This window comes from Chironomus tepperi, unplaced genomic scaffold (assembly GCF_022539635.2).
Source record: "Chironomus tepperi strain 1889 unplaced genomic scaffold, CSIRO-AGI_Ctep_v1 contig_445, whole genome shotgun sequence".
Lineage (NCBI taxonomy): Eukaryota > Metazoa > Arthropoda > Insecta > Diptera > Chironomidae > Chironomus > Chironomus tepperi.
In genome coordinates, this window is record NW_027226567.1 from 3627166 (window position 1) to 3652737 (window position 25572).

The 25572-nt window shown below is 31.7% G+C and overlaps 5 protein-coding genes across 6 annotated transcripts; 2 read left to right on the top strand and 3 right to left on the bottom strand.

Moving 5' to 3' along the window:
• Positions 1–784: 784 nt before the first annotated feature.
• On the top strand, positions 785–1647 carry anox (acyl-CoA-binding domain-containing protein anorexia). The gene has a single exon (XM_070650462.1). It carries the CDS (start codon positions 919–921, stop codon positions 1621–1623), a length of 705 nt encoding a protein of 234 aa, XP_070506563.1. The 5' UTR covers positions 785–918; the 3' UTR covers positions 1624–1647.
• Positions 1648–1650: 3 nt separating this feature from the next.
• On the bottom strand, positions 1651–3927 carry Sfxn2 (sideroflexin 2). The gene is made up of 6 exons (XM_070650461.1): positions 3786–3927; positions 3579–3669; positions 3078–3346; positions 2592–2860; positions 2443–2522; positions 1651–2385 (listed from the first exon to the last, which is right to left on the bottom strand). Exons 1-6 carry the CDS (start codon positions 3787–3789, stop codon positions 2121–2123), a joined length of 978 nt encoding a protein of 325 aa, XP_070506562.1. The 5' UTR covers positions 3790–3927; the 3' UTR covers positions 1651–2120.
• A 297-nt stretch (positions 3928–4224) lies between these two features.
• LOC139098296 (inositol polyphosphate-4-phosphatase type I A) lies at positions 4225–14452 on the bottom strand. Of its 2 annotated transcripts, XM_070650433.1 has the most exons (11): positions 14125–14452; positions 13162–13281; positions 9828–9989; positions 9551–9757; positions 9239–9390; positions 8784–9173; positions 6490–8379; positions 6037–6153; positions 5695–5943; positions 5099–5477; positions 4225–5037 (listed from the first exon to the last, which is right to left on the bottom strand). In XM_070650433.1, exons 1-11 carry the CDS (start codon positions 14234–14236, stop codon positions 4811–4813), a joined length of 4005 nt encoding a protein of 1334 aa, XP_070506534.1. In that variant the 5' UTR covers positions 14237–14452; the 3' UTR covers positions 4225–4810. The 2 variants fall into 2 exon arrangements, with proteins under 2 accessions (XP_070506534.1, XP_070506535.1); XM_070650434.1 differs by lacking the exon at positions 13162–13281.
• On the top strand, positions 14442–23050 carry LOC139098295 (general transcription factor 3C polypeptide 1). The gene is made up of 5 exons (XM_070650432.1): positions 14442–14706; positions 14770–15967; positions 16039–17795; positions 19700–22675; positions 22818–23050. Exons 1-5 carry the CDS (start codon positions 14637–14639, stop codon positions 22937–22939), a joined length of 6123 nt encoding a protein of 2040 aa, XP_070506533.1. The 5' UTR covers positions 14442–14636; the 3' UTR covers positions 22940–23050.
• Positions 23018–25553, bottom strand: LOC139098297 (sphingomyelin phosphodiesterase 4). Its single transcript, XM_070650435.1, has 3 exons — positions 25367–25553; positions 25003–25303; positions 23018–24941 (listed from the first exon to the last, which is right to left on the bottom strand). Exons 1-3 carry the CDS (start codon positions 25472–25474, stop codon positions 23098–23100), a joined length of 2253 nt encoding a protein of 750 aa, XP_070506536.1. The 5' UTR covers positions 25475–25553; the 3' UTR covers positions 23018–23097.
• Positions 25554–25572: the final 19 nt, after the last annotated feature.

Consider the following 25572-nt stretch of genomic DNA (forward strand, 5'->3'; position numbering starts at 1 on the left):
AATTTGGACATTAGCTTTATTGACAAAACACATACTTTATGATATTTGAATTTATTCTTACTGTGCATGTATTTTCAATGTCTGTAATATTACTAATTTTTTCCTAATATCCGTTACTATACCGGGTAAATTTTCAAATTTCCCGATGTAAATAAGTGAAAATATTGCAACTAATGAGCATTTTCAAAACTTTCAAGAAAACTTCATTTTTGAGATATCCATTAATTGTTTTATGATAAAATATATTTCACCCACCCCAACCAGCTAAATACGCCACTGAAGACTTAACTAAAACTAATTAAATACACAAATTCACGTGAATAAAAAACACGATGTTCACTGTTCAAAACTCACTAAAAAACTGATAATTTTTGCATCAAAAGAGGCAAACAATTAATGCAATTTGAATTGAAAACGAACGTTTTGACAATGCGACAAAAGCATCAACGCAATCGTATATATTTATCAAATTGATGCTAACATTTTTCTGAACGCACGTGGCGGAGTTGCATGATAAATTAGAAAATATCAAAAAACTAAGTTTAATTAAGGAATATCCTTTGTAATTCGTAAAGAAAGGTAATGGTTCGCGGTATTCATAAACTTTTTGTATCAAATCTGGCGTGGACAGTCGGTAATACCCAATTAAAGAACTATTTTCAAAGTCTTGGATTAAAGGTGTTTAGTGGTAAGTTATTTTACATTAATTAAGCTTTATAAATGTATTAACAATTATTATTTTCACTTTCTAGCTAATGTAGTGTTCGACAAAAAGACAGGATTATCACAAAAATACGGATTTGTAGAAATAGGCAAAAACCAGCTTTCGTTGCTCGAAGAAAAAGATCACAAACTTGAAGGAAACAGAATATTCTTCCAGTCAGCACAGTAGAATAGTAATAAAAAGCCATAGTAATTATGTCAGAAGATAATTTTAACTTAGCCGCTAACTATATTCAAAATAATCACAAGGATTTCAACAAAGATCAGCTTTTAAATTTTTATAAATACTATAAACAAGCCACAGTCGGTCAATTGGATGCATCACTCAATCCCAAACCATCATTTTATAAATTTAATGACCGTGCAAAATGGGATGCATGGAATTCATTGGGAAATATGTCAAAGGAGGAAGCAATGAAAGGATATTTAGATCAATTAACTGAACTAAAGCCTGAATGGATTGATTCTGTTGACATAAACAGTAAACAGCCATCATTTAAAGCCGTTTCCCGTATGCAAAGTAATGATGAACTAATAGAAGATGACGATAAAACCATTGAAGATTTCCTAAAGGAAGGAAATATCGAAAAATTCAAGGAACTGCTTTCATCAGTCGATGACATCAATGAATTAGATGAAAATGGAATGGGATTAATTCATTGGAGTTCTGACAGAGGAAATGAATCGATACTTGAACTCATTTTATCACAAAAAGATGTCAATATTGATTTAGTCGATAGCTCAAATCAGACAGCTCTTCATTATGCTTCATCGTGTGGACATAAAAATATCATTAAAATTTTATTAATGAATAATGCAAATAAGAATCTTCTAGATGAGGATGGAAACTCCTGTATTGATGTTGCATTTGATGATGAAATAAAGTTAATGCTTGGTTGAAATGCTTGATTTATAAAAATTTGAGTCTATGCTGATGACTTTCTACAGTTTTGTGACATAAACCATAAAACTGCACACATTTATTTCTTCACAGATATTTTTTGGGTATATTTTATTCATATCTCTATCTAATCTAATATTCGGTACGTATATCCCATACAATCAATATTGGATATCCTTTAAAAATTCATCATGCTTTATGAATGTCTGAGGGAATTTTTGAACCAATATTGACTGTCTGTGGACAGAGAATTTAAATAATCGAATACAACATATATAGACATAAAATATAGACTTAATCGAGTATTCTTATTGTCCTGTGCCTATACAAAGACTTATGGTTTGATGCTAAAAATGGCAAATAATTTTAAAAAACTTAATCCTATAAATGAAGACGAAAAAATAATATTATAAGGAACTCTAGATGCGCATTCTAAATGCAAATTAATGGAAATGCTATCTTTGTGTGCTTTTTCATTGATACTTTGGCTATTCATTTATAGTCCTTTGTTGAAGTAAACAACTTCTGGGACTTTTCCTTTGGTTTTTTCTTCCATTTCCTGATATAGTTCAGGTTCAAATTTCTTAACACATTCTGTGCTTAATGCAGCACGTTGTGGAAACAGTCCACATGCTGTTGGTACCATGAAAATAAGGAAACATCCGACCATCATGGTTTGGAATGGCGCATGAAGAATGTGCATTCTTCGGAACGTCTTAAACTTTTCAAGTCTTTCCATTATGACTGGCATGAGAAGCATTCTGGATGGATTAAATTAGTTATTCATTTTATATCAATAATTGACTATGTTTAATTACCCTGGAGCTGCCATAGCGATTCTCGAAAGTACAACTTGAGTTATGCCAGCACCTGCTGCAACACGAGACCTTCCGACGGGCTGAAATATTAAAATTATTAAGCTCAGGATTTAATTTTAATCCAAGGATTAAACTTTGGGTCTACTAACATTTTCATTCTCATCCTCGACTTGAATGCCTTTAAGCAACTCATTTTGTCGCATTAATGGAATATTGACCATATTTGCAGCTGCAACAGCAATAAATGGGACATAACGCAAGAAAAATGGACTTGCTCGTTTTGCCAAAAAGCTCTTTGAACCAAGTGATGCAACCAGCGCTGATGTAGTGGCCGAGACATAAGCAATTCCCATTTGTGTGGTTGTTAATGGCGAATTGGCATTACGGTTTGTGTAGTTGACAAGTGCATTGAATGACTGGAATTTTTCATTATTTTATAAAGTTAGAAAATTATCCCGGATATACCCCTAAAAGCTTTACCTAGAACTTACCCTGTAAAGATAAAGAACATTTGATTGAATTTAAAATAAAATTACCATTAATCTATCTTTTAAGGATATGAAGGACTTACTCTGAAAAAAGAAAATAAATTGATTAGAAATTTAACTATAGATGTAGAGAACGGATATACTTACGATTAACAAATTGCCAAAAGATAATAGCCGGCGTAGTCTTATAGAATTGAAGCATTGCACCGGTAATTATCATTCCGCCGGGAACCTGGAAACTCATTCTTCCAAATACATTTTGAAGATCTCCGTTGTCTGGATGGAAGGATGACTCGTATAATTTCTTTGCATAGATAATTTGCTCTCTGGTAGTTCCACTTGGTTCCTGTTTGAGCTTATACTTTTCGATCAAGTCTTTTGCAGCATAAAGCTCTTCATCAGATGTGAAAATTGTTCTGTAAATGCAATAATTTGAAAATACAGTATGATCTTAGAGACTCGATAAGGAAGTTACGCAAGATATGAAAAAACTTTTAAGTGGATGAAAATGTATGGAACTGGCATAAAAGATAATGGCAATTAACACATTTAATTGTTTAATTAGCAAGAAACATCAATTAAGACATTTTAATCAATCATCTCCAAAAGATCCAATACATACCAAATATGGAAGTTAATTAAACTCACCGTGGATCAGTAACAAATAAAAAGTGCATAAATCTGCCATAGAACGTCTTTTGATCATATAGCGGCTTAGTAATATCAAGTCTAGACTCATCTGTTAGTTAATAAACAACAAGAAATTGATTAAAAAGTTATTGAAGAAGAAAAATCTATATTAAGCTTGTCATGTAAAATTATTTACGAGAAAATAAAAATTGTACTTTAACTCACCCATGATTACACTTCAATTGATAGGAAATAGCTTACAGTAAACAAATTTTATTTGAATTAAATTATTGATAAAATAATATACAGTTTGATTGAGATCAGACTTTTGAACGCACTCAATGTATTCAACAGAGTTGGGAAGTGGAATTTGTGGTTTATATAATATTACTTTATTATCTTATGCCGGCTGTGATGCTGTAATGTAGAAATTGTGCGTGGAAATTTTTGTTTACAAAATGTAACGGTTGAAAAAATTCAAATTTGCTCACTGTTGCTCAGTTTTTCATAAAATTTAAATTTTTCCTGGCCGTTAATTAACGAATTTCTAAAAAACTGCTTATTTTGTCAAATTTGCGAATGAAACCTGTAAAAAATTGTCTAGCATGCTAAAATTAACTGCAATAAAAGATAAGGTATCAAAACATTGATAAGACAATGAATGTTTAATTTAATTCATAAATAATCATTTATTAAATTTTGATATATTGTGAATTAAAAATATTTTAACAGTAAAATCCGAATCGGGTATATTGCGGAATAAATTGCATTAATCAGTTTCGATAAAATACAAAGTCATAGACTTGTTAAAAAATTTTAAATCCCCATTAATTTGTCAATATCTATAAAAATTCATTATTTCCCAAAAAACATGCAATTAAACTTTATATTAAATTTTTTTAGAATGAAAACTAAGTTTTGGCACTAAAAGAATAAGTTGTAAAAGAAACTGTTGGTAGACAAAAAAGTACATTTGTGTGCTCAATTAAGTTCTTGTTCTTTGGTAATAAGATATAAATAATATTTTTACTGTTTTGTGCAAGTATACAAAAAATAGTCTAATAGAAGACGATAGTATAGTTCAGATAGTAACAGAATCATTACATAGTAAATCCCAATTTTTAGGTAATATCACACTAATTTTTTTTCGATTACAATTGTGTATCTAAATGTAAGTACGGAAGATAAATTCTCAAAAAGTTTTAAATAGTCCCCAAATCGACTCATTTCAATAAATTTTGGAAGTAAATTTAAGATTGTGCCTTTCCAAACGATGCAGTCGGTGGACGATAAAGTTGAGGAAGAGCCAGAACTTGTGGCAAATTAAATGCATACTTCCTTCGGCAGATATTTTTAAACGTATTGTCAAGTCTTGTTCCTTCAGATCTCATTACATCCAGAACATTTTGGAGATTAACATTTGGCAAATGAAATTCTTGTTGCAAAATTCTCGCCTGTTCTAACGTAACTGCCATACCTATAATTAAAACGATTATTATAATAGAGTTCAATTATAATAAATTGCAGCCATTCCATACCAGTACGATCTTTTGCGCTCTTACACGAAGTGACTCTCAAGCCATTAAGTGCTCTCGTTATATCCTGTGCAACATGTAGAACCTTTATATTCTTTGATGTGTTTATTCTCAACAATTCTTCCATTTTATCAAGCATGTTTATGACAACCTGCTCGGAAACAGCATTATCTTTTGTTGATGATGGTACTTGAATAAAATAATTTTTAGGAGATGTGTCGTTACTATTTGCCTTCGGATCAGGAACTGGAATCTTTTTATACATGATATGATAACGTTTCAATCGATCAAAATTGTCAAAATTGGAACGATGTTGTTCTTTGCAATAGCCTAATGACTCCGCCAACGTTGCGACTTCATTTATTCCAATATTGAAGAATACCTGAATGAGAATTATAAATTATTAATGCATGAAAAACACAGTGATCGATTATTTAGATGTCTTCTGATCGAGATTGTACCAGAAATTTAGATGAATCAATGAATTGCAATGGATTTAAAAATCGGATTTAAATTAAATCCTAGGATTAAAACTCGGATTAAGGAAATTCTAAATATAATTATAGTAATCAATAAATAACACATAAGTGTATGCTTACCGGTGTTACTTTAAACGTAATTTGATCACGATTGAGTGGAGATTGTCCATTGGATGGAGGCAACATAGCATAAACATAATCAGGAACTGGTAAGTAGACAAACAATGATTGCCGAGAACCATGAATTCTCGGTGTCGGCATAGTCTTTGTATTATTTCCATTGTGTCGAACGAGAGTAAAATTAACTGTAGATAAGTCTTCAATAGCCACATTCATATCAGACCAGAAATCGGCTTCACTTCCATAAAGCTAGAGAGTAAAGGAACGGAAGAAAGGTTTTTATTACATTTTAATGACTTGTTATGAGTTGTAATAAATACTGTAATTAATTCAGTCACTTACCGATAAATAACCTTCAAAATAAACCAATGGTCCGAGTGCACAAATAATATTGACATAATGCTCTGTAATGTTTGTGCCCCAAAACTTTGCCATCAATGATGTTATAAGTGTCGTTAACTACATTAAATAAATTGGTATTTTTGGATATTAATTTAAGTAAATATTATCAGACAATCGTCACGTCTTCAAGGGCATTTTGTTAAAACAACAGCTTATCTCTTTACTTTTTGGACGGACACAAGGCATGTTAGATGACAAGTATTAACGAACATTTAAAATTCGAAAATTTAACGGTTTTTAAAAATTTAAATAAATTGAACTAATTTTGAACTCAAGGATTACTGAACAAAATTTGAATTTCAATCGTCCGTTAAGATAAACTGAATGTAAAATAACATATCCAAGAAGAGAAGTGACGTTATTCAAAGAATTTCAATTAACAGATTCACTCACCGCCTGCGAAAAACAAACATCTCGACGATACATAATAGCCAAGTTTGAAGTTATTTTTTTCGTATCTTGATGCAATCTTTGTACAGAATGAATTAAACGTGCCGTTTTCAGCAAGCCATCCATAGCTTGTCGTAATTTTTTCATCGATGGCCGCAATTCGCTTGCCCAATCTGTTGTTGATGATAAATCTAACCCATCCGTAAATTTGTTGCCTTTCTTCACCTTTCTCGTGACTTCACCAACCGCTTCAGTTAATGCTAAATTTAAGTCCTTACTTGGCATATTATTTGATAATTTACTTCCATTTGTCAATGTTATTGATGAGGAATTAATATTGCCATTTTCACTTATTGGTTGACTTGTTACAACATCATTATTCATTGAATCACGTTTAAGAGATGAAATAGAATTTCTTGGTTGACGCAATCGTACGGCTGGTGATCCACATCTACCACATAAAAATTTAACTTTACTGACTAAGCACATTACACTCGCTTCGATATTTAATTGTGTTAAATCTAATGGTTCAGGCTCTTCACTCGGTCTATAAAAATCAGACGATGTCATTGCTTTTGTATCGAGGAAAGCACCATTATGGTTTAATACGATTGATGTATTTTCAATCAAATATCCATTCTCATCATATATACTTGATAATAATTCATTTTTATTTTCAAGCAGTTGATCTGGTGTTAAAGAAATTCGCATGTCATTCTCATTTTCATTATTATTATTTTCTTTTGTCTCACTGCACCCATTTTCAACATTTAAATCCAATGCTGACGATGAGACATCACCATTGATATCAAAATGTGTTTCACTAAATTTCAACTCATGCACTTGTTCCTTAATTTGATCAGATGCAAAAATCGGTGGAAGTGACATTGACATTTTTTCACTCGTATTATAATTTTGATATGAATGCACAGCATTTTGGGCATTTGTAATTGCATTAATGTCAGTTGCTGATGGCGATTTTGCCTTCATAAAACCTAATTTAGATTCAGATCTTGGCACTTTTTGTGGCCATAAATCAGGTGCATGATCATTTGGTGTTGCAAAGTCTTCTAATTCTGGACTTTTTAAGTCTAATGCGCACAATTGTTGAGTTATTTTTTTAAATGGCGATAATGGTGTTATTGTATTATCTGGCTCATCTATTATTCTATGTTGTTCTATAAATCTAAAAGCTTCTTCAACTAGTGATGGCTCCCATATATTTAATAATGCACGTGTCTTACTCATCATTTCATTACACAACGGAATCATGTTCTTCGTAGACTTTGTCTTTGCAAGTAAAAGTAGTTGTGACATAATTTCAACAATTTCCTTTCTTAACTGCTTGATTGATTGTACAACATCATTAGCTGCCTGTACTTTATGTTGAACTTGTTCAGTTCTTGTTGGTGTATCTTTAATTTGATGTAACAGTTTAATTAATCCACCAGTTTTCTGTTTCCCCGTGTGTCTTGTAAATGCACCAACTGTCATTATATCTAAACATCCAGACTTTTTTAATGTATCATTATGTGCGACCATTCTTTGTAAATGAAGATTTATCGGTGCAAATTCCAATGATTCATCATTGCGCTTTGCTGATGGTTTAAAGTATTTTCCTCCACGTCCATTATAATATTGAAGACTTTGCTTCGCTTGCGAATAATCCCTCAACAATCGTAAATGTGCATCAAGCAGTTCCAATTGTTTATTTTTCCATTCACCACCTAATTCTCCCATCGCACTTATTTCTTGTAACAATTCCTTTTCACGCATTATCCAAATCGACAAAAGCTGCTGTGGAATGATGAAACAAAGCATACTTTCAAGCATAAATTCGTGAACGCTTATATCACCGCCGGCGAGGCCCGAATGTGCTCGATAAGTTCGAATCTGTTTTAAGATAGAAGAATTAAATTAAACATTTTTTTTTAATGCATATTCATCATTTCAAATTGTAAGCATTCCCATAAAAATAGTATAATCATTTCTTTATGATCCACATTTATAATGGTCTGATTTATATTTTTGTGTTATTGAAATGAATGGAAATACTATGAATGTGATCCTTTCATTAGATATGTACGTGTTGAAAGCATAATTCATGGACATCAACAGATAGATTGACATTAATTCAATTAAATTATAATGAAAAGCTGATAGAAAGTGTCAATAATTGAATTGCCGTTTAACGACTTTACTCAATTTAAATTAGGTATTATTATTAAATTGATGCGAAAAATGACGCAAACATTTGAATTTTGAAAAATCGTTAAAATTTTAAAAAGGATACTCACACAAGGATTAGTGAACAAAAGGGGAAGTTTCATGTGATTGGGAATAAAAAGCTTCACTCCGAGCTTTGGTGGAAGTGACTGAGATCTTCTATGTCCCATCGATTGATGCTCTTTCAATTTAGCCGGTGAACGAAGCTTTTTATCATTCTCCGGTGTAAACGTAACAATCGTGATAAATCCAACATTATTGTTCTGACTTCTGATTGGAATACGTAATCGTGATGTGTCTTGAATAACACCAAGCGATATTTCCGCAAAACCCAAAGGAACAGCAGTTTGTGAAACTTTTTCTCTCACGTCGTATGCTGTAAATCGTATCATTGTACTCGCATTTAATCCATCTGATGCCCGAAAAACAATTGTACACAAAAACTGTGGATTCGATGATTTCTAGATATAATTTATGGAATCAAATTAGAGTTATTTCAATTGTATGATTAATTGATGTCCCATACTTCTATAACTTCCGTTCTTCCGTATTTTATCCAGCCACCATTTGATGATGTAACTTGAACCACAATTGATGCATTTGGCGCTTTCCCATAAGCATCACAGATGAGATTGTCACACGATATTACAGACTCACAAATTGGCACTTCTGCGAAATCTGTATTTAAAGTCATGGAAGCGGAAAAAAATGACAGAAAAATTGTTTTTTTAATTTTCTTGCTCATTTTGAACGTGAAATTTATTTCTATAATACTTTTATGACAAATAAAAAAGAAATCTTTGGTTAAAGGAGGATTAAAATCTTATAAGGTCGTCACCTATATTCATATTGCCCGTCTGCAATCGATGCATTTCAACATCAACATCCATTTTATGACTAGCACGACGCTTTTCAATTTGTTCTCGTAAATATTGCAATTGTGCTCTCATGATATCATAGCCAGCAATTCTCAGTGCCTGTACCCACTCATTTCGTTCCTCAATCGTGTTCGCTCCAAGTCTTTGATTCAGCCCGTCGTCAAATTCTATTGTAGAATGTAAAGAATAAAATATGTGAGACAAATTTATAATTAATTATATAACTTTATATCTTACCTATATAAAATGGATATCCTTCAAAAGTCTCTGATGGCTCATTTGGAATAGTCACACGATATTTCTCAAGCACAATAACACCCGAAGGCTCCGAAAATTGATCATTGGATTTGAAATAAAATAGCAAATTTCCACGCAATTTGCACCATCTTTGGTTACTGACTATAAAAAGTGATGTAATTAAAGGAATAAATTTTAAACAAAACAAAACTACTAATAGATCTACGTGAAATAATGACAAATTGACTTTTTGGGGGTCGTTCTTTAAAGGTGTATGTCTGACGTCATTAGAAAACGATCCCAAAAATGCATAAAGTTTGGTTCCCGAGCAGCACAAAAAGAAAATCAACCGACTTTCTAATGCCCAGCACGGGGTGATTAAAGGAAGTCAAATAAAGTGAGATAGATAGAAGAAAGCATAAATAAAAGCATAAAAGTAAGTGTGTTTAGTGCTGTTAGTGTAATAAGTCATCAAAATGTGATTCAAATTGTTCACTAAAAGTCAATGTATGTGATTTATGTTAATACTAGATTATATACACAATTTACATATTCCATTCACCCTTTCTTTCTGTCTGTTTTCAATATTTGTTTGTTTGTTTGTTATTCACCGGCTGTGTATTCATTCATTCCGCTCTTTTTTTAACCGACGTTACTACAACATGATTCATCTTAATTAAACTGACCTCATAGTGAGAAAGAAATGATATAAAAAATAATCTCAAACCTTTTTAAATCTCATTCACAATGACGTGAGATTCCAATTGCTTCATTTCTTTATGAAGCTTACGTGAAATAACAGTATCAAGTCATCACACAATGGAATTTCAATAATTTAAATTCAATTTTCATATTAAAAATTAAAAACAATTTTTCAATCAATGATGCAATAGTCGTGTACATTCCACGATTTCAGAATTTTCATCACTTTCTAAGATACTTGTAATGAATACTAAATTCTATACCGAAACGTGTAAAGTTCATGGTTGGATAATTTTTAGAATATTGCATGACTAAGGCATTAACAACCTTTTTTTTAAATTCAATAAACGCATAAATCATATGATTTAAGGCACGTACATCAATTTATCAAAACATCTACAAAAGTCGTGTAAATCATACGGTTTTCCATTAACTGTTAACAGTCGTTTTAATTGTGCGGTTATTACATTGTTCCATTATTTTCAGCAGTAATTATGAGAATCGTGTGAAATGCACGAGTTCTGTAATTAATTATATTAATATCATAAATAAGTGTGAATATATAAAAGGGAAGCAATCTTCACAAAGAACCTTTAAAAAATCAATTTCGATAGCCAGCATGCTGAAATCTCCCACCGAGAAACATTTTCAGCAAAGTTCTCGTTTGTACACGTAATGAGGTCATAATTTTCTTTTGTTTTATTTATAGTTGAGGAATGTCATAGCAGTAATTATTAGATAATAATCTTTTAGACATCTTTATAGTTTTAACAGCATTTGCCGCCACTCCCTAGTGCTGACTTCCTAAAACATCTACTCAATTTATGCTAAGTATTCACCTCCACTCGTGCGAATGAATTGTGCAATATACTTTAATACCTTCTTTCATAATTAATTTACAATTAAAATTCTCAACTATTTATGTATGCGGGAGTCGTTCATTAATGATGTCTATAAGGAAAGTGGAATTTTGAAGCTTCCTGCACTTTAGTGTTTTTTCAGTTTAATTCCATACCAGATGGCAGTTTCTAGAAACATCAAGCACTTCAAAAATAAACTCGACATTGCTAGCTTCAAGTACCTTAAGAACATTACTAAAGAACAACTCCCCCGACTTGTTTGCTTTGAAAACTACTGAATAAGGTGAAAATACGAAGCCACCAAACCAATTCAAACAATTTATTCTGCTTAAAGAACTTTTTTTGCATTTATTAAATCATAAAGAGTGAGCCGAGAATGGTGCGATTGTTAGGTATTATAATAATATTCACAATACTTGCTGCTCAGCCTTTTATGTACATGTAAATAGAAAAAAAATGCCTGCTTTACTGTTAGTTTAAAACAAAATTATTTTTTGCCAATTGTCTCTCCGCTTTGTGCATCGCTTTATTAGTGACAAATGAAATTTTAAAGCACACGAAAAAAAAATCAGTGTTAGAGACAGACAAGAAATAAGTTTTATCGACACAATTTCTTTGGATTTGTCTATCTGAAGTAAAAGATGTGATAAGTGGCGATTCACTACATTTGATGAATAAAAACCGTTTGAATGGTGGTATGGTTCATTTAAATATGAATGGTCGTTGAAATATCTTTACATTTTGTGCTACAAGCACCGTTTTATCCACAAAGTGGTAAGTAAATCAGAAGTTCTCAATCTTTTAGCAATAGAATCTTCATTTTAATTAGTCTTTGAGTTCTAATACTAGACTTGAATTGCAAATAATTAATACAACATTGAGTCCATATAAAAATGTAGTTTAGATTAATTATTTTAAAATTGTATAAATGTAGTTTAATTAAAACGACTTCCTTACGGATTTATAATTAAATGAGATGTTTATTCATCGGAATTCAAAAACAGACTGAGCATTTGGATGAAAATGGGTTTTCAACTATGTACAATAAATATTATTCAAATCTCAAATAAACGTTATAGCAAATGAGGATCTTTAAAATCAATTGAAGTTATTACTAAGGTCATCTAGATCACAGCACATACTCTTAAATTGAATTTCAATCAGACCAAGCATTTTACAATTTGAAGCCTACACAAAGAGCTTTGCTTTATATCAGGAATAAATTATTCAAAAGTGACAAATTACCCTTCTCTAGCCTCAATCTCAAGATACTTCCGAAGTATCACAATACTTATTCTGCACAAAAATGATACAAATAAAATTTCGATACAACATCCTATCCAATAGAGGTCATTGACTTTTTCTTCGATTTTTATTTCATCCTAAATTGTCTAATAAATCAGCATCTATGCCATGACCCAATAAAGTTTGAGAACGACTGACGTCGATAGAGAAAACAGACGCAAAATAAGAAACAACAACACACAACAAGTAAGCAAGAGATTCCCATCACCAGATGAAAGTATCACAATCACATCTTCTCCTAAAAAAGCATTTCATTTCACTGTCGTTAATGCTAGTTATAAAAGTTATAGATTTATGAAAATACACTCCATCAAAATTCATTAATAATAATCCAAAATGGCACAATATTATTATATGTATGTACAACCTACTACATTAGCTAGTGATATTGACGAGAAGGTGAGTGAAGAAGAAATTAAAGGCAATGAAAAGTACAAGACATAATAAACAATAAGTTTTATGCGAACCTTTTGACAATCCAATACAACTGAATGATCTTCTGCGGGTTATTTGATTATGTGACTTATTATGGTTATTGATCTTAAGATTAATGCAACTCAATCCACTTTTATCAGTATCTTCTTCACCTTTAACAGTGACACATATATTTTTTTGCATAAATTAATTAAAAACTTTCCATTTCTTGTTTCATTAATTATATATTTTTTTTAGGTAGATTGTAAAATTATCCTTAATTAACATTTAGTTTTGGTATTTTATTGTTATTCTTAATATATTTGGATATTTGGGGATGAGGGTGGGTATAGACATTGGATTAAATTTTGGTATAGAAATTTAATACTTGGATTTTCTTCTGTAAATATATTTTTATTTTATCGGTTTATGTTCATGTCATGTCAGAATAATAATAATAAAAACAATAGGAACGAAAAATAAATTAAATTAAAGTAACATAAAAAATATATGTAGGGAAAGATAGCATCGAGTATTCGATAAGAGACATAAAAAATGAAAAACTATAAAATGACATTAAGATAAACGAACTAGGCGAGAGTATATTTCGTTTCATCCCATCGTATACAGTCAGACCGTGACACATTTAAAGTACATTAGAAAATTAGAGACCTATCAATTATTTTTCCTAGTACTTGACATGATGAATGAATGGAACATTATCGTCTTAATACCATTCATTCTTTTACATTCAAGTTCAAGTCGTCATAGACTAAGTGGATGATTACAGAACATTAATGTGTTATTCTTCGTTTGACTAAAAGGTCTCGTCATTACACGTTATTTACTTTTTTTAATTTTTTGAGTACGTAAAAAGAGACATATACATGAAGAGAAATTTTTTTTCTTTAGAGGATGGGCTGACTTTGGACGGATGATTAATATTGAATGTAAAATAAAATTACAGCGAAGGAAAATATAAGAAAATATTTTTCATTTTAATAAATTTTATTCACCTTCCGTTTTTCGGAAAAATCCATCTTGACGCTCACGGAAAAACAGATTGCCTTCTTTTTCACATTTGTGCTGAGAGGCTAATTCCTTAATCTCTTTCACATTAAATCGCATATTTTAAATATTTTTTAAATTTTCATTTTTACTTAAAAATTTTCTTCAATTTTTCCTCTTTTGATTAATCAGCCTTATTAAGAGATATAGTAGGCTTATTTATTAACATAAACTTGATTATTTATCCATTTAATGATTCACTACACACTATATATAATATTTAATTAATTTACAGTCTTTTAATACGTTTTATCTTTGCAAAACTTGAATCAAGAATGAAAATATTTTCAGCTATGAGAATTGAGCAACGAGGCAGGGGAACATCAACCAAAGTTTCTCATAATTTATGCTGCCTGAGCAAAACTAAGCAAAAAATGTAAACATTGAAATTTGCGGTTTAGAATTTTACAAAGAATTATTAATTAAATTAGTTATTACGTAAAGATTTAATCATTTAACGATGGTCACCGTACCAATAGCAATCAATGAAGAGATTGCACTTGAAGGATTGGATGGAATCACTCTGGAAAGTATGAAAATTGAATAATTTATTTTCATGTGGATTTTTTCAAAACATTTTTTCACATTTTCAGGTTTTTGGTTCCGAATGTCGGAAAGAATGCAATGGCCACTTCCGTTTAATGATAGATTTAAAGCTGAGCTATGGAAAATTATTTTAAAACGTGATTATTTTGAATTTTATGAAATTGAAGAGCCAAGAAAAACAGTTGGGCGATTAAATAGAATCGAATATCAAAGTCATGATGAAAAGGCAACGAAGGAAGTCCATGAATTTTATCACATCTACTCATATGCACCTGTTGATGATCCAGAGATTCGAGGATCTTGTAAGGAATTCAAGACAAGAAAGAAGCTGAATAAGGACGAACTTAAAAGTTTGACATTTCTTGATGTTGTGAACACATATGGAGATAAATTAGTAATTGTAGCAAGTCAGAAACTGAGAAATTCAGTATTAATTCCTTCAAATATTGGTCGTGAATGTGATATTAATAATCACGTCTACTGTATTTTGGAACGAATTGGACGATCGAGATATTTTGGAGAAACAACATCCGGACCGTACTCACTTAATGACTATGTTAAAGATAGCAAGCTTTTACACTATTTCCGAATGTGCTTATTAAAAAATAATCTCGTATTTCGTCAACAAATCTTCCAAAGAATGAACAACAAGTCACAAATTACGCAACTTTTTCACATTCCTAAATATTATGTTGTTGTCCGTACATCAGATCTCTTGCAAGTCGAGAAATTAGTGACATTCTTATTCACTAAGCCTAACAATATTGCACCACATGAAGAGGTCCGAAATTACTTAAATTTAAAGTCACAAAAGATTCTTGTACAATTAATGAGATCTAAAAGTGAAATTTTTGAGTACAGAAAGTTTCCGTACCGTGATCTTTATCCAAATGCAACTAAAAAGGAATATGCATCAAAGAATGGTGTAGAAAAGACTCTTTTAGCCGTCAGACTTATTGATCCAAATTTAAATATTTTCCAATTGTATGAAAATGAAGAAAAAGACACGTCAATCGATGAGGAAAAGGAAGGATTTTTGGATGTTTCTAGACAAAAACTAAAGATTCCTTTAGTCTATCAAGTTATTCAAAAAATCACTGAATCTGGAAGTAGAGGAATTTCTCAATCAGAAATTGGTAAATACTTTGGACTGTCCAAATTAAATTCCCGAGCAGTGTTGCGAAAAGTCCTAAGAACTGAAATAACGACGTACATGCGAGATGAAGGACGACAAAGAATTACTATGTAAGTACTATGCAATTTAAATTTAAAGTTGATTATTAATTAAACTACATTTTTGTCATCCTCCAACCTAGGTTTATAAGTAAGAAGTTCGCAGGCGAAAAGAGCCAAGTGTTTGTGAATCAAGTGGCAAAATTATTTAAAAAGGCAGAAGAAAACATAGTTCAATCGTCAACAATTCAAATGCTACCGTTCGAATGTCTAGAGACAACACAAGAAGAAAATACACTTCCTCCGATACCATCAACAGAATCATCTCCAACAAAAGTTTCAATTCCAATTAATTTCTTAAAGCAAGAACCAAGTTCCAGTGTTATTCAATATGTTCAACATTCAAATAATGAACAAATGCAGCAGCAGCAGCCAATTTTAGATATGGAAGGAAGAGATGATATAAATAAAGTAATTCTGATGCCTAACGATGATTATTCATTTGTTGACAATGTCGAGAATGTACAGGTGTCACTAAGGTTCCTTAATAATATACCCGGACTTCAAAAACAATCCACTGGCTTACAAGAAGAATTGGCACGAAATCGAGTCAGTGAAAAAGTACTGTTCAGAATGAATGTAATCCTTGATGCTATTCGAGATAAAGCTGTTATGGATCCCGTGAATTTGTTAATGGAATTAAGAAAAGCTGAAGTGAATTTTACAGAAAATATTTGTCGAAAATCCTTATTAAGTTTATGCTCGAGACTTGCTGCTGATAATTTCATTAAAGTCGTAGAAATGGAACTGACATCACCAACCAAAACAGTCAAATTATTATTTTTTGGAGAACCAACAATAACATTTGATTTACGTTGCTGGCACTCAATTATTGAGGAACAAAAAATACAGCATTTCGTAGCTATGACAAAACCAATTAAGGACCCATCCGAAGATGATGCTCATGTAATTCCGTTGCCTAGTAATCAAAGCTTTGTATCAAAAACATCTGTTGGTTTTGAGGAACTCTCAGCACAATCACCAATTCATGAGAATTTCCCGAAATTTATGAAGTACAGGCTATTTCATGAATTTTTGTTTTATTTAATTTATGATTATCCGTCGGAAGTAGAGAAGATTCATGTCAAGAAAGCTGTAGAAATTTGGCGTCGTGAAAATCAACGACTTACGGATTATGAGGAAATTGCTGAAAAGATTTCAATTTGTTACAGCACAGACATAAATTGGAAAATGTTTATTCCTCCTTTGAATCCACAATTTGGCTATGAAAATGGATGGGGATTTTTACGAGATATTATTCATAGAATTCCTTTAATTCTTTATGTCAAATTTACTCGATTTGGTAATTCTGTGCCTGAAATTGCTGACTATCTAGCACATCCAATTAAAAGTAATTATTTGCTGCATTTCCTGCCTCCAAAAATCTTCGCAAGACTTACTCAAGGACGTAAATTTATTCAAGTCATTGTTGAGATCTGTAAACGATTGTGCTGGATGGGAATATTACAATTTGGACCAATGCGAACAAAGGAAATTGACCAAAGTTTTATTTATTTGAATCGTAATGCAATGCTTTTGGACACTAGAAGTTCTGATCCTGGATATATGGAAGTATCTGATAAAGAGTATCCAAAATTAAAGTTTACATTCAATTCATCTATAGATGTTGAAAGTTATTGGTCATCAATGTATGAGATCTGCATAAATACTCGAATTAATCAGAAATCATTAGCGTTTGGACAAACAATTATTCTTGAGCAGCTGCACACGAAACCTGATTTAATTAAAATGTTGAAGCCACAAACAGCAATAACAGCTATTAGGAATGATATTGGAGAAATTCCAGGAGATCGAAAAGGCGCCGGTGGACTCGATAAAGGTTAGTTTTTTCGATCTGTTAAATCCATGGATTAACTTAAGCCTAATTTTTTAATCCGCGGATTTATTCTAATTTTACTTGGTATGCTTAAAAATATAATTGGTAAAAGTTTACTTTAGGGGGGGCCAATATATGAAAAATTTTTTGTTAATTTTTTCGACTAAATATGCTTTAAATTAATATAAAACATTAAAATTGAAAACAAAATGTTAAATTTGAGTGATTTTAAGCGAAATTTCACGAAAAAAATTTTTTAAATTATTTTCATATTTTTTGAAATTTGGTCAGATTTTCATATATTTTTTCAGGTTTTTAGTATGCAAACGTACTTTTAAATTATATAATTTTAGCAAGACTAAGTTCATAATAATTCAAATCATCACAGTTCTCCATTAGATCAGTATTAGCGGGTATTTTGTATAAGGGTTCATTGCAGTCTTGTATTAGATCAGTATTAGCGGGTCTTTTGTATAAGGGTTCATTGCAGTCCTGTATTAGATCAGTATTCGCGGGTCTTTTGTATAAGGGATCATTACAGTCCTGTGTTAGATCAGTATTCGCGGGTCTTTTGTATAAGGGATCATTACAGTCCTGTATTAGATCAGTATTAGCGGGTCTTTTGTATAAGGGATCATTGCAGTCCTGTGTTAGATCAGTATTCGCGGGTCTTTTGTATAAGGGTTCATTGCAGTCTTGTATTAGATCAGTATTAGCGGGTCTTTTGTATAAGGGTTCATTGCAGTCCTGTATTAGATCAGTATTCGCGGGTCTTTTGTATAAGGGATCATTACAGTCCTGTGTTAGATCAGTATTCGCGGGTCTTTTGTATAAGGGATCATTACAGTCCTGTATTAGATCAGTATTAGCGGGTCTTTTGTATAAGGGATCATTACAGTCCTGTATTAGATCAGTATTCGCGGGTCTTTTGTATAAGGGATCATTACAGTCCTGTATTAGATCAGTATTCGCGGGTCTTTTGTATAAGGGATCATTACAGTCCTGTATTAGATCAGTATTCGCGGGTCTTTTGTATAAGGGATCATTACAGTCCTGTATTAGATCAGTATTCGCGGGTCTTTTGTATAAGGGATCATTACAGTCCTGTATTAGATCAGTATTAGCGGGTCTTTTGTATAAGGGTTCATTGCAGTCTTGTATTAGATCAGTATTAGCGGGTCTTTTGTATAAGGGTTTTTAAAAAAATTTTTTTTTTGTGAAATTTCACATAAAATCACTCAAATTTACCATTTTGTTTCCAATTTTAATCTTTTATGTTAATTTAAAGCATATTTAGCCGAAAAAATCAACAAAAAAAATTTCATATATTGGCCCCCCCTAAAGTACACTTTTGCCATATAATTTTATTAAGTCTTCTGATTACATGTCAGGTACAATAGTATTCCAGTTACTCTAATCTTCAAGTTTGCGCTTAGCAGCTTTATTCTTTTTTGATTTAGTTGAACTCTTCTTGGACTTTTTAGCTTCGATTCCGTCATCAGCAATTGTTTCGTCTTTTAGTAAAGCATAATTACTAGATATACATTTTAATTGCTGTAGAATGACGATACTTCTCAGAAAATTTTCCTTGTCCTTTATATCCTCAAAATAATTGAATAATTCAGAAGCTTGTTCCTTCATATTCTGAATTAGACAAGCTACGTCTGAAAAGATGTTTCATTCTTAATTAACTGATAAATAACTTAAGCTGTTCTGATTATTATCGTACCATTAATTGATGAATCAATGTTTAGTTCCATGTTTTAACTGCTAAATACTTGATTTTTGCTGTAATTAATTTATTTCCAAAAATGGCGCAAAAAAGCAATTTTTCCAAAACATTCTTTTTAAATTACAAAAGTTCGTTATTTTTTAAATTCTAAAAATTCGTTATTATTTTCAAACAGGATTTATGTCACATTTGAAGCAAAGTTGGTCACGTTCAATAGACAGGAAGAAGCGTGCTGTATCAGCATTAGCAGTCGAGAAGAAACCAAAAATTGTAAAGAAGGAAAAGATCGAAAAAGTGAAATCTGAACCTAAGAAAAAGAAATCGGCAAAAGTAAAGGCTGCAGAAACGCAAATACAAAAGTCCAAAGCAATTTTGCAGTCAAACTTCAAAGGTGTGAGCAGTAAATCGAAGATAATTAGAAAAGTAAAGCCAAAGAAACAAACAGTAAGAGAATTAAAGAAGAAATCGGAATTATACGACGACATTGACAAAGAGGCTCTCAAATTAATGAAAACATTGCGTGTGGTTTGGAGTGATGTTGAGGATAAGACTCTGTCTCTTGCAAAAGTAGCCATGAAATTTGCCTTTCCAAATGACAATCAATGTGCTCATTATGTCAACTTTGGATTAATTCGTGACATTCTACATTGGAGAACTGAAAAAGCTTTAAATAAGACATCCCGTGCATGTCAGCGACGAATGATGTACCTTATGAAAAACAATAAAGCTTTTCGTGAACAGACCTTTTTATATCTTGAGGAACTTCGTGCTAATCGTGAATTTGCAAATAAATACAATAATTTTGCGGAGCGACTCAAAAAGCTTTATAATCAGGAACAAATATATCTCGTTGTTAAAATACATTTGATTGAAATGATCCACAGGATGCATCAAATATTTTTAAAGCAATATCTCTCAAATCCTTTGGACGTAACATGTGCTATGCACGAAATAATATTGGATATACCATGCGATTATGAGGAATTAAATACGAAATACAAAATTGTTAATCCCAATGCAAATTTAGATGACTCAAAGTTCCATGAGCCAACAAATATCAATGAGATCGAAATATCGATTTTGGCATCGCTTATTCATGGTGCTGTCTGTTCTACAAATGATAAAATAAGTAGCACATTCTTCTTACATGAGACGTATAGTAAGTTCAGTGACGATAACTTAGGTGCAGCTGTAAATTTATTAAGACGTCTAACGATAATTAGTTTAAATAAGAATCATCGCAGTAAGAAGTTAATTATGCCACGAACTATATCACCCTTCCATCTATCGAATCGTTATGCATCACAATTAATGAGCATTCATGTTCCTGTAGAACTTTATGATGAATATTTAGTTGCTGTAAGGGAAATATCGGCTGAAAATAATTTATATCAAATGAAATCAATCAATTGTGGCTGGATATTCATGATTGCTGAGTTTTTAAATAATAATTTAATTAGTATGAAGACAGAACGACCGGATAAATCAAACTACATGCTTGACGCACCATTCAGGAAGAAAACAAATTTTGAGAAAATATCCGACAATTATTTAATGATGAAAAATCAGAAGGAACAAACAGGCAATGAAGAAAAGAGAATCAAGACTGTCCGTTTCCATGCTGACAACAATAGCGACGAGAAATTCATTTATCATGATGATCCAATAGAAATTTTCTGTAAATTAGGCACAATTTACCTTCACATTTTCTGTATTTTACAAGCGATTGAGCACAATGAGAATGTGAAAATTGATGACTGGACATGTACAGAAAATGATAAATGCACACTGAAAAATTGTGTTATTCGATCAGGAAATAATTTCTCAATTGAAGTGCAGAAAATTGCTTGTCATGGATACGAAATTATTAAGTATATCCTTAATAATAGTGATGAAAGACCGAGTAAATATGATGAAAGCTTAATAACTAAGTATAACTTAGTTAAGTTCTTTGATTCCGTTATTAAAAAGTTTGATGAGGAAAACTTTGAAAATACAAAGAAAATTTTCGGAAAAATTGAATCAAATTTTGATATAAGACAGAAAATTTCGACAATGTATCTACTTGGATGTATTCAAAGAATTGCAACGGAACTGGAAAATGAGGACGGAGCTTGGCTAAGTGAATATAAGAAAATTTCACATCACAGGACAGACGATGAAGTATTTTATGATGAGGAGGACATAGATCAGTCCAAAAATGTCACAAAAAATGCAAGTCAATTAAATGTCAACAAAACTCCCGATTCCTTTGTTGTCAATTTATCATCCCTGCATATATCACTAAATGTCGAGAAAGACAAAAAGATAACAATTGATGGTGATCCTTACAATCAGAGCTTAATTCCATTTAATGAAGATTACCGATCTAAATTAATTGAAGAGATTAAAATGAAGCATGTATGGATGCCTGAAGATATACAGAAAAGGTCATTGCCGGATGATTTAGACACAGTACTCACTTCGAGAGAAAATAGGAATCAAATGGAATTACTTCACAATTTTCTTAAGACTAAAAATCAAATTGGAGCTAATATGTATGAAATTTTAGAATTATTTGGAAATGATGATAAGGAACAATTACATAAGAATATAGAAACATTAATTAAATTGAAATACGTCTTAAGAACTGGAGTCAACGAGATCAGATTTATTCACAAAGATTATGCCTTATTCTGGCTTATTGACACATTTTATTTGACTGCAAAAGATTCTGAGGAAGTTTTGGAACCACCATCAAAGAAGTCAAAATCGAATGACCAAAGCACACAAGGAGGAACTGACAATGAGGAGGCACCAATGGAAGTAGACGAATCAGTTGGAACAAAGAATAAGGAACATACAGAAGAAATTGAGAAGAATGTCAAACGCAACCCATTTTTCTTACTTCCTTGTCCGTGGATTCGTGTTGGATCTTTAAATAGAACTCTAAATCGACGGTGCTTTGATAAATGGCTTGGAACTATTCTCAATTATTTATCTGTTAATCCTGGCATTATGTTAAGTGATCTCTGCTCAAAATTCAATGTGATAACTCCTGTTCATGTTCGCAATTTATGTGAAATATTGGAAATGGTTGGCTGTATCAAATTAATGGCATTTTCTGAGCTGAACGTGAGTATTTTCTCGGATTACGATAGTGGTGTTGATGGTGAGTAATTTAACGAACTTTAATATTTTGAATTTTATTCTACGTTGCTCAGTTTGCTAACGAACATTTTGATTTTAAATTTTATAATTGCTTAGTTTTTGAAATTTGAAAACCCGTTAAATGTATTTTTCTCTATTTACAGAAGCGAAACCTGCAACATATTTGGACGCCTTTAATCGTACATACATTGAAGTGAATCCCGACGCATTTCTACGTCTAACATTTTTCATTGGCAAAAAGAGGTACAAGATGCCATTCATTTAACAAGGAACTGAAAATAATGAATTAAGAGAACTAAAGTTATGAAGTTAGTTTGTAATATTTTTAATTAACGAATAAAAATTTTCATTACAAAGAGAATTGATTCAAAAATAAGATTTTCCTGCTTCTCAATTATATTCCTCGACAAAATATAATTCTTTTTACGAAAACAAGGCTTTAATGATAAAATAGATTAAAGTGACAAAAATAAATGTAATAAAACCTAAACTAGATGCTCCAAAAAAGATCCGACCAATGATGAAGGATGCAACAAAAATGGCTAAAATTGTTTTGCTAGCAAATTTTCTAAGACTTAAACGTGGTCCAATTTGACGTACTTGAAGTTCAGCATATCCAGCTGATTTATCAAAAACTCGCGTTTCAACAGGTGGCGATAAGATTTGTCTTCCTACTTTCCCATAGAAGTCCTCTCGATTCCAAATTGTGTTAAATTCTTGTCCAAACATTTCATTCAATTTACTTGTTATTGGATAAAAGAATCTGACTAATGGTCTTACTTCACTGCTCATGATTGGCAAAAGTTCTGGATCTCCTGTATAACTAATTTGACTCAATTGACTCTTCATATAACTTGGTGTAATGTTCATGAAACTTGTATTTGTTTGCTCATTATCACTTTCCTCAAATAATGTTGCATTTGCTGTAAATTCCTTTGTGGCTTCCTCAATTGGAATACTATACATTGGCGATAAAATATTGAGTATAAAGTCAAGATAGACGGGAGTCTTTTTCTTTTCATCCAATGTTTTTGAAAATGAGAAATTCAAGGAACTCAACCAACCAATAAACTTAAGAAATCGTTCCCATAATGTTATGTTTTGCTGCTTTTGCTTTTCCATAGTACTGATTTCAAAATTTGTTTTCATCTTTGCCGAATATACACGTTGCATTAATTCGTAAATTTGCATGGTTACTTCATCACTGAACATGCAAATATATGTGCTATCATCAAACAGTGCCGATTGACTGGCATGACGATGAAATGAAGAAAATTTATCGCTTGAACGATTCATTGAATTATTTGGTGAACGTGCTGTATTTGAGGATTCATTAATGTATGAAGAATGTTGCGATCTGTGAACTGAATTGCTGTTAATTAAGATCCTTTCGTAATCTTTAAGAATATCGCTTGGCTGACGAAACACTTTTAAGATTCTGAACAGCATATGAGCATTTTTGTTGAGTCCTAAGTCCATTTTCAGAAATCTTGGAATTAATCGCACAAATATTTGTGTATAACTTAGCAAGTTCTCATTCATGAATGTCTTAAAACGATCTGGAACATCAATGATGTCATTATTTAAGTTGTTTAAATTTCGATTATGTAAATATCGCCATGGCTGAATGTATGAAAGCCAAAGTTCAATAACGTTGATGAAGGATGTGTCTAAAGGCCAGCGTGCCATAATTGTCTTTAAAAATGAATACATTCGAGCATTCAATAAACTTTGCGATTGTTGACGCAAAATGGATAAACTTGATGTATCTTGTTCTGCACAATTTCCAAAATAATGCAATTGTTTGACAAGAATTCTTAAGAGACGAATGAATTCGTTTGATGGCAGTTCATATGTTTCGTCCATATCATATCTTAGCCAGCAGTCGATGAAAAACATTAAAACGGTTTCACTGCGCCAATTTGCGGAACTGCTTCTTGTTCCTTCGAGACGAATGTCACGTTGATTTGTTGGACTGGGAATTTGATGCGATAATGATGAAACAAGGAGGTATTTTGGCTGTCTCATTGGAGCCATTGTAGATGAAATCATTGGTGCTGGATGTGACTTAATTGGTGATACATCGATTTGAGGATATACGACTGAATTTGGATCATTTGGAAGAAAGTTACACAAATAATCAGCTACAAGGTTGAAATAAACAGTCATTGTATTTTCATTATTAACAGTCATTGCTGCTGCAGATATTTTATGCAAGTTCTTAGTTCCATATGCTACAAAGTGTAGGATAAAATAGTCGAAAGCGTCTGAAAACAGTAAAACAAATTAGTTTGATAAAGATCCAGTGAGAAACATGCAGGAACTTACTTAAAGACAACATTTTAGGCTGGAAATGGTCAGTGCTGATGAGTTTTGTGTAGAATCCATCGATTCTAGCTCCTTCTAACATCGATTTGAGTGAACGAGGAAGATCCGGAAAGGCAAATTCAAATTTTGCAAAAGTAGATTGTAGCCGGTAAATCAATCGGAAAAAAGTCTCATGTGGATTGAAGAAATTATAAAGCATATAATATTCAGGTGATTCTGCAGTAATTGTACGTAAACCCCATCCAATATTATTCGATGGATTGATTCCAAATATATTCTGTACTAATGCTGGAAAGAATGCCTGAAAAAGATGAAAAAAAACTTAGTTATCCATGAAAATTTATTTTTTGCGCTTAAAATTCACCTGCAAATCCTTAATTGGTCCAGTTTCTATGCAAAACTTCAATTGCTGTATTCTTTCAGCTAGCGGAAGATTTAAAATATCAAGTAAGCGCGTTTGTAATTGATACATAATGTTAATTAACTATATTTCCTTAAATTTCGTAATAAATGCTGAATTTCAAAAAACGTAAACAAAAGTTGTGCCCAACTCTACAATATAAAAATGAT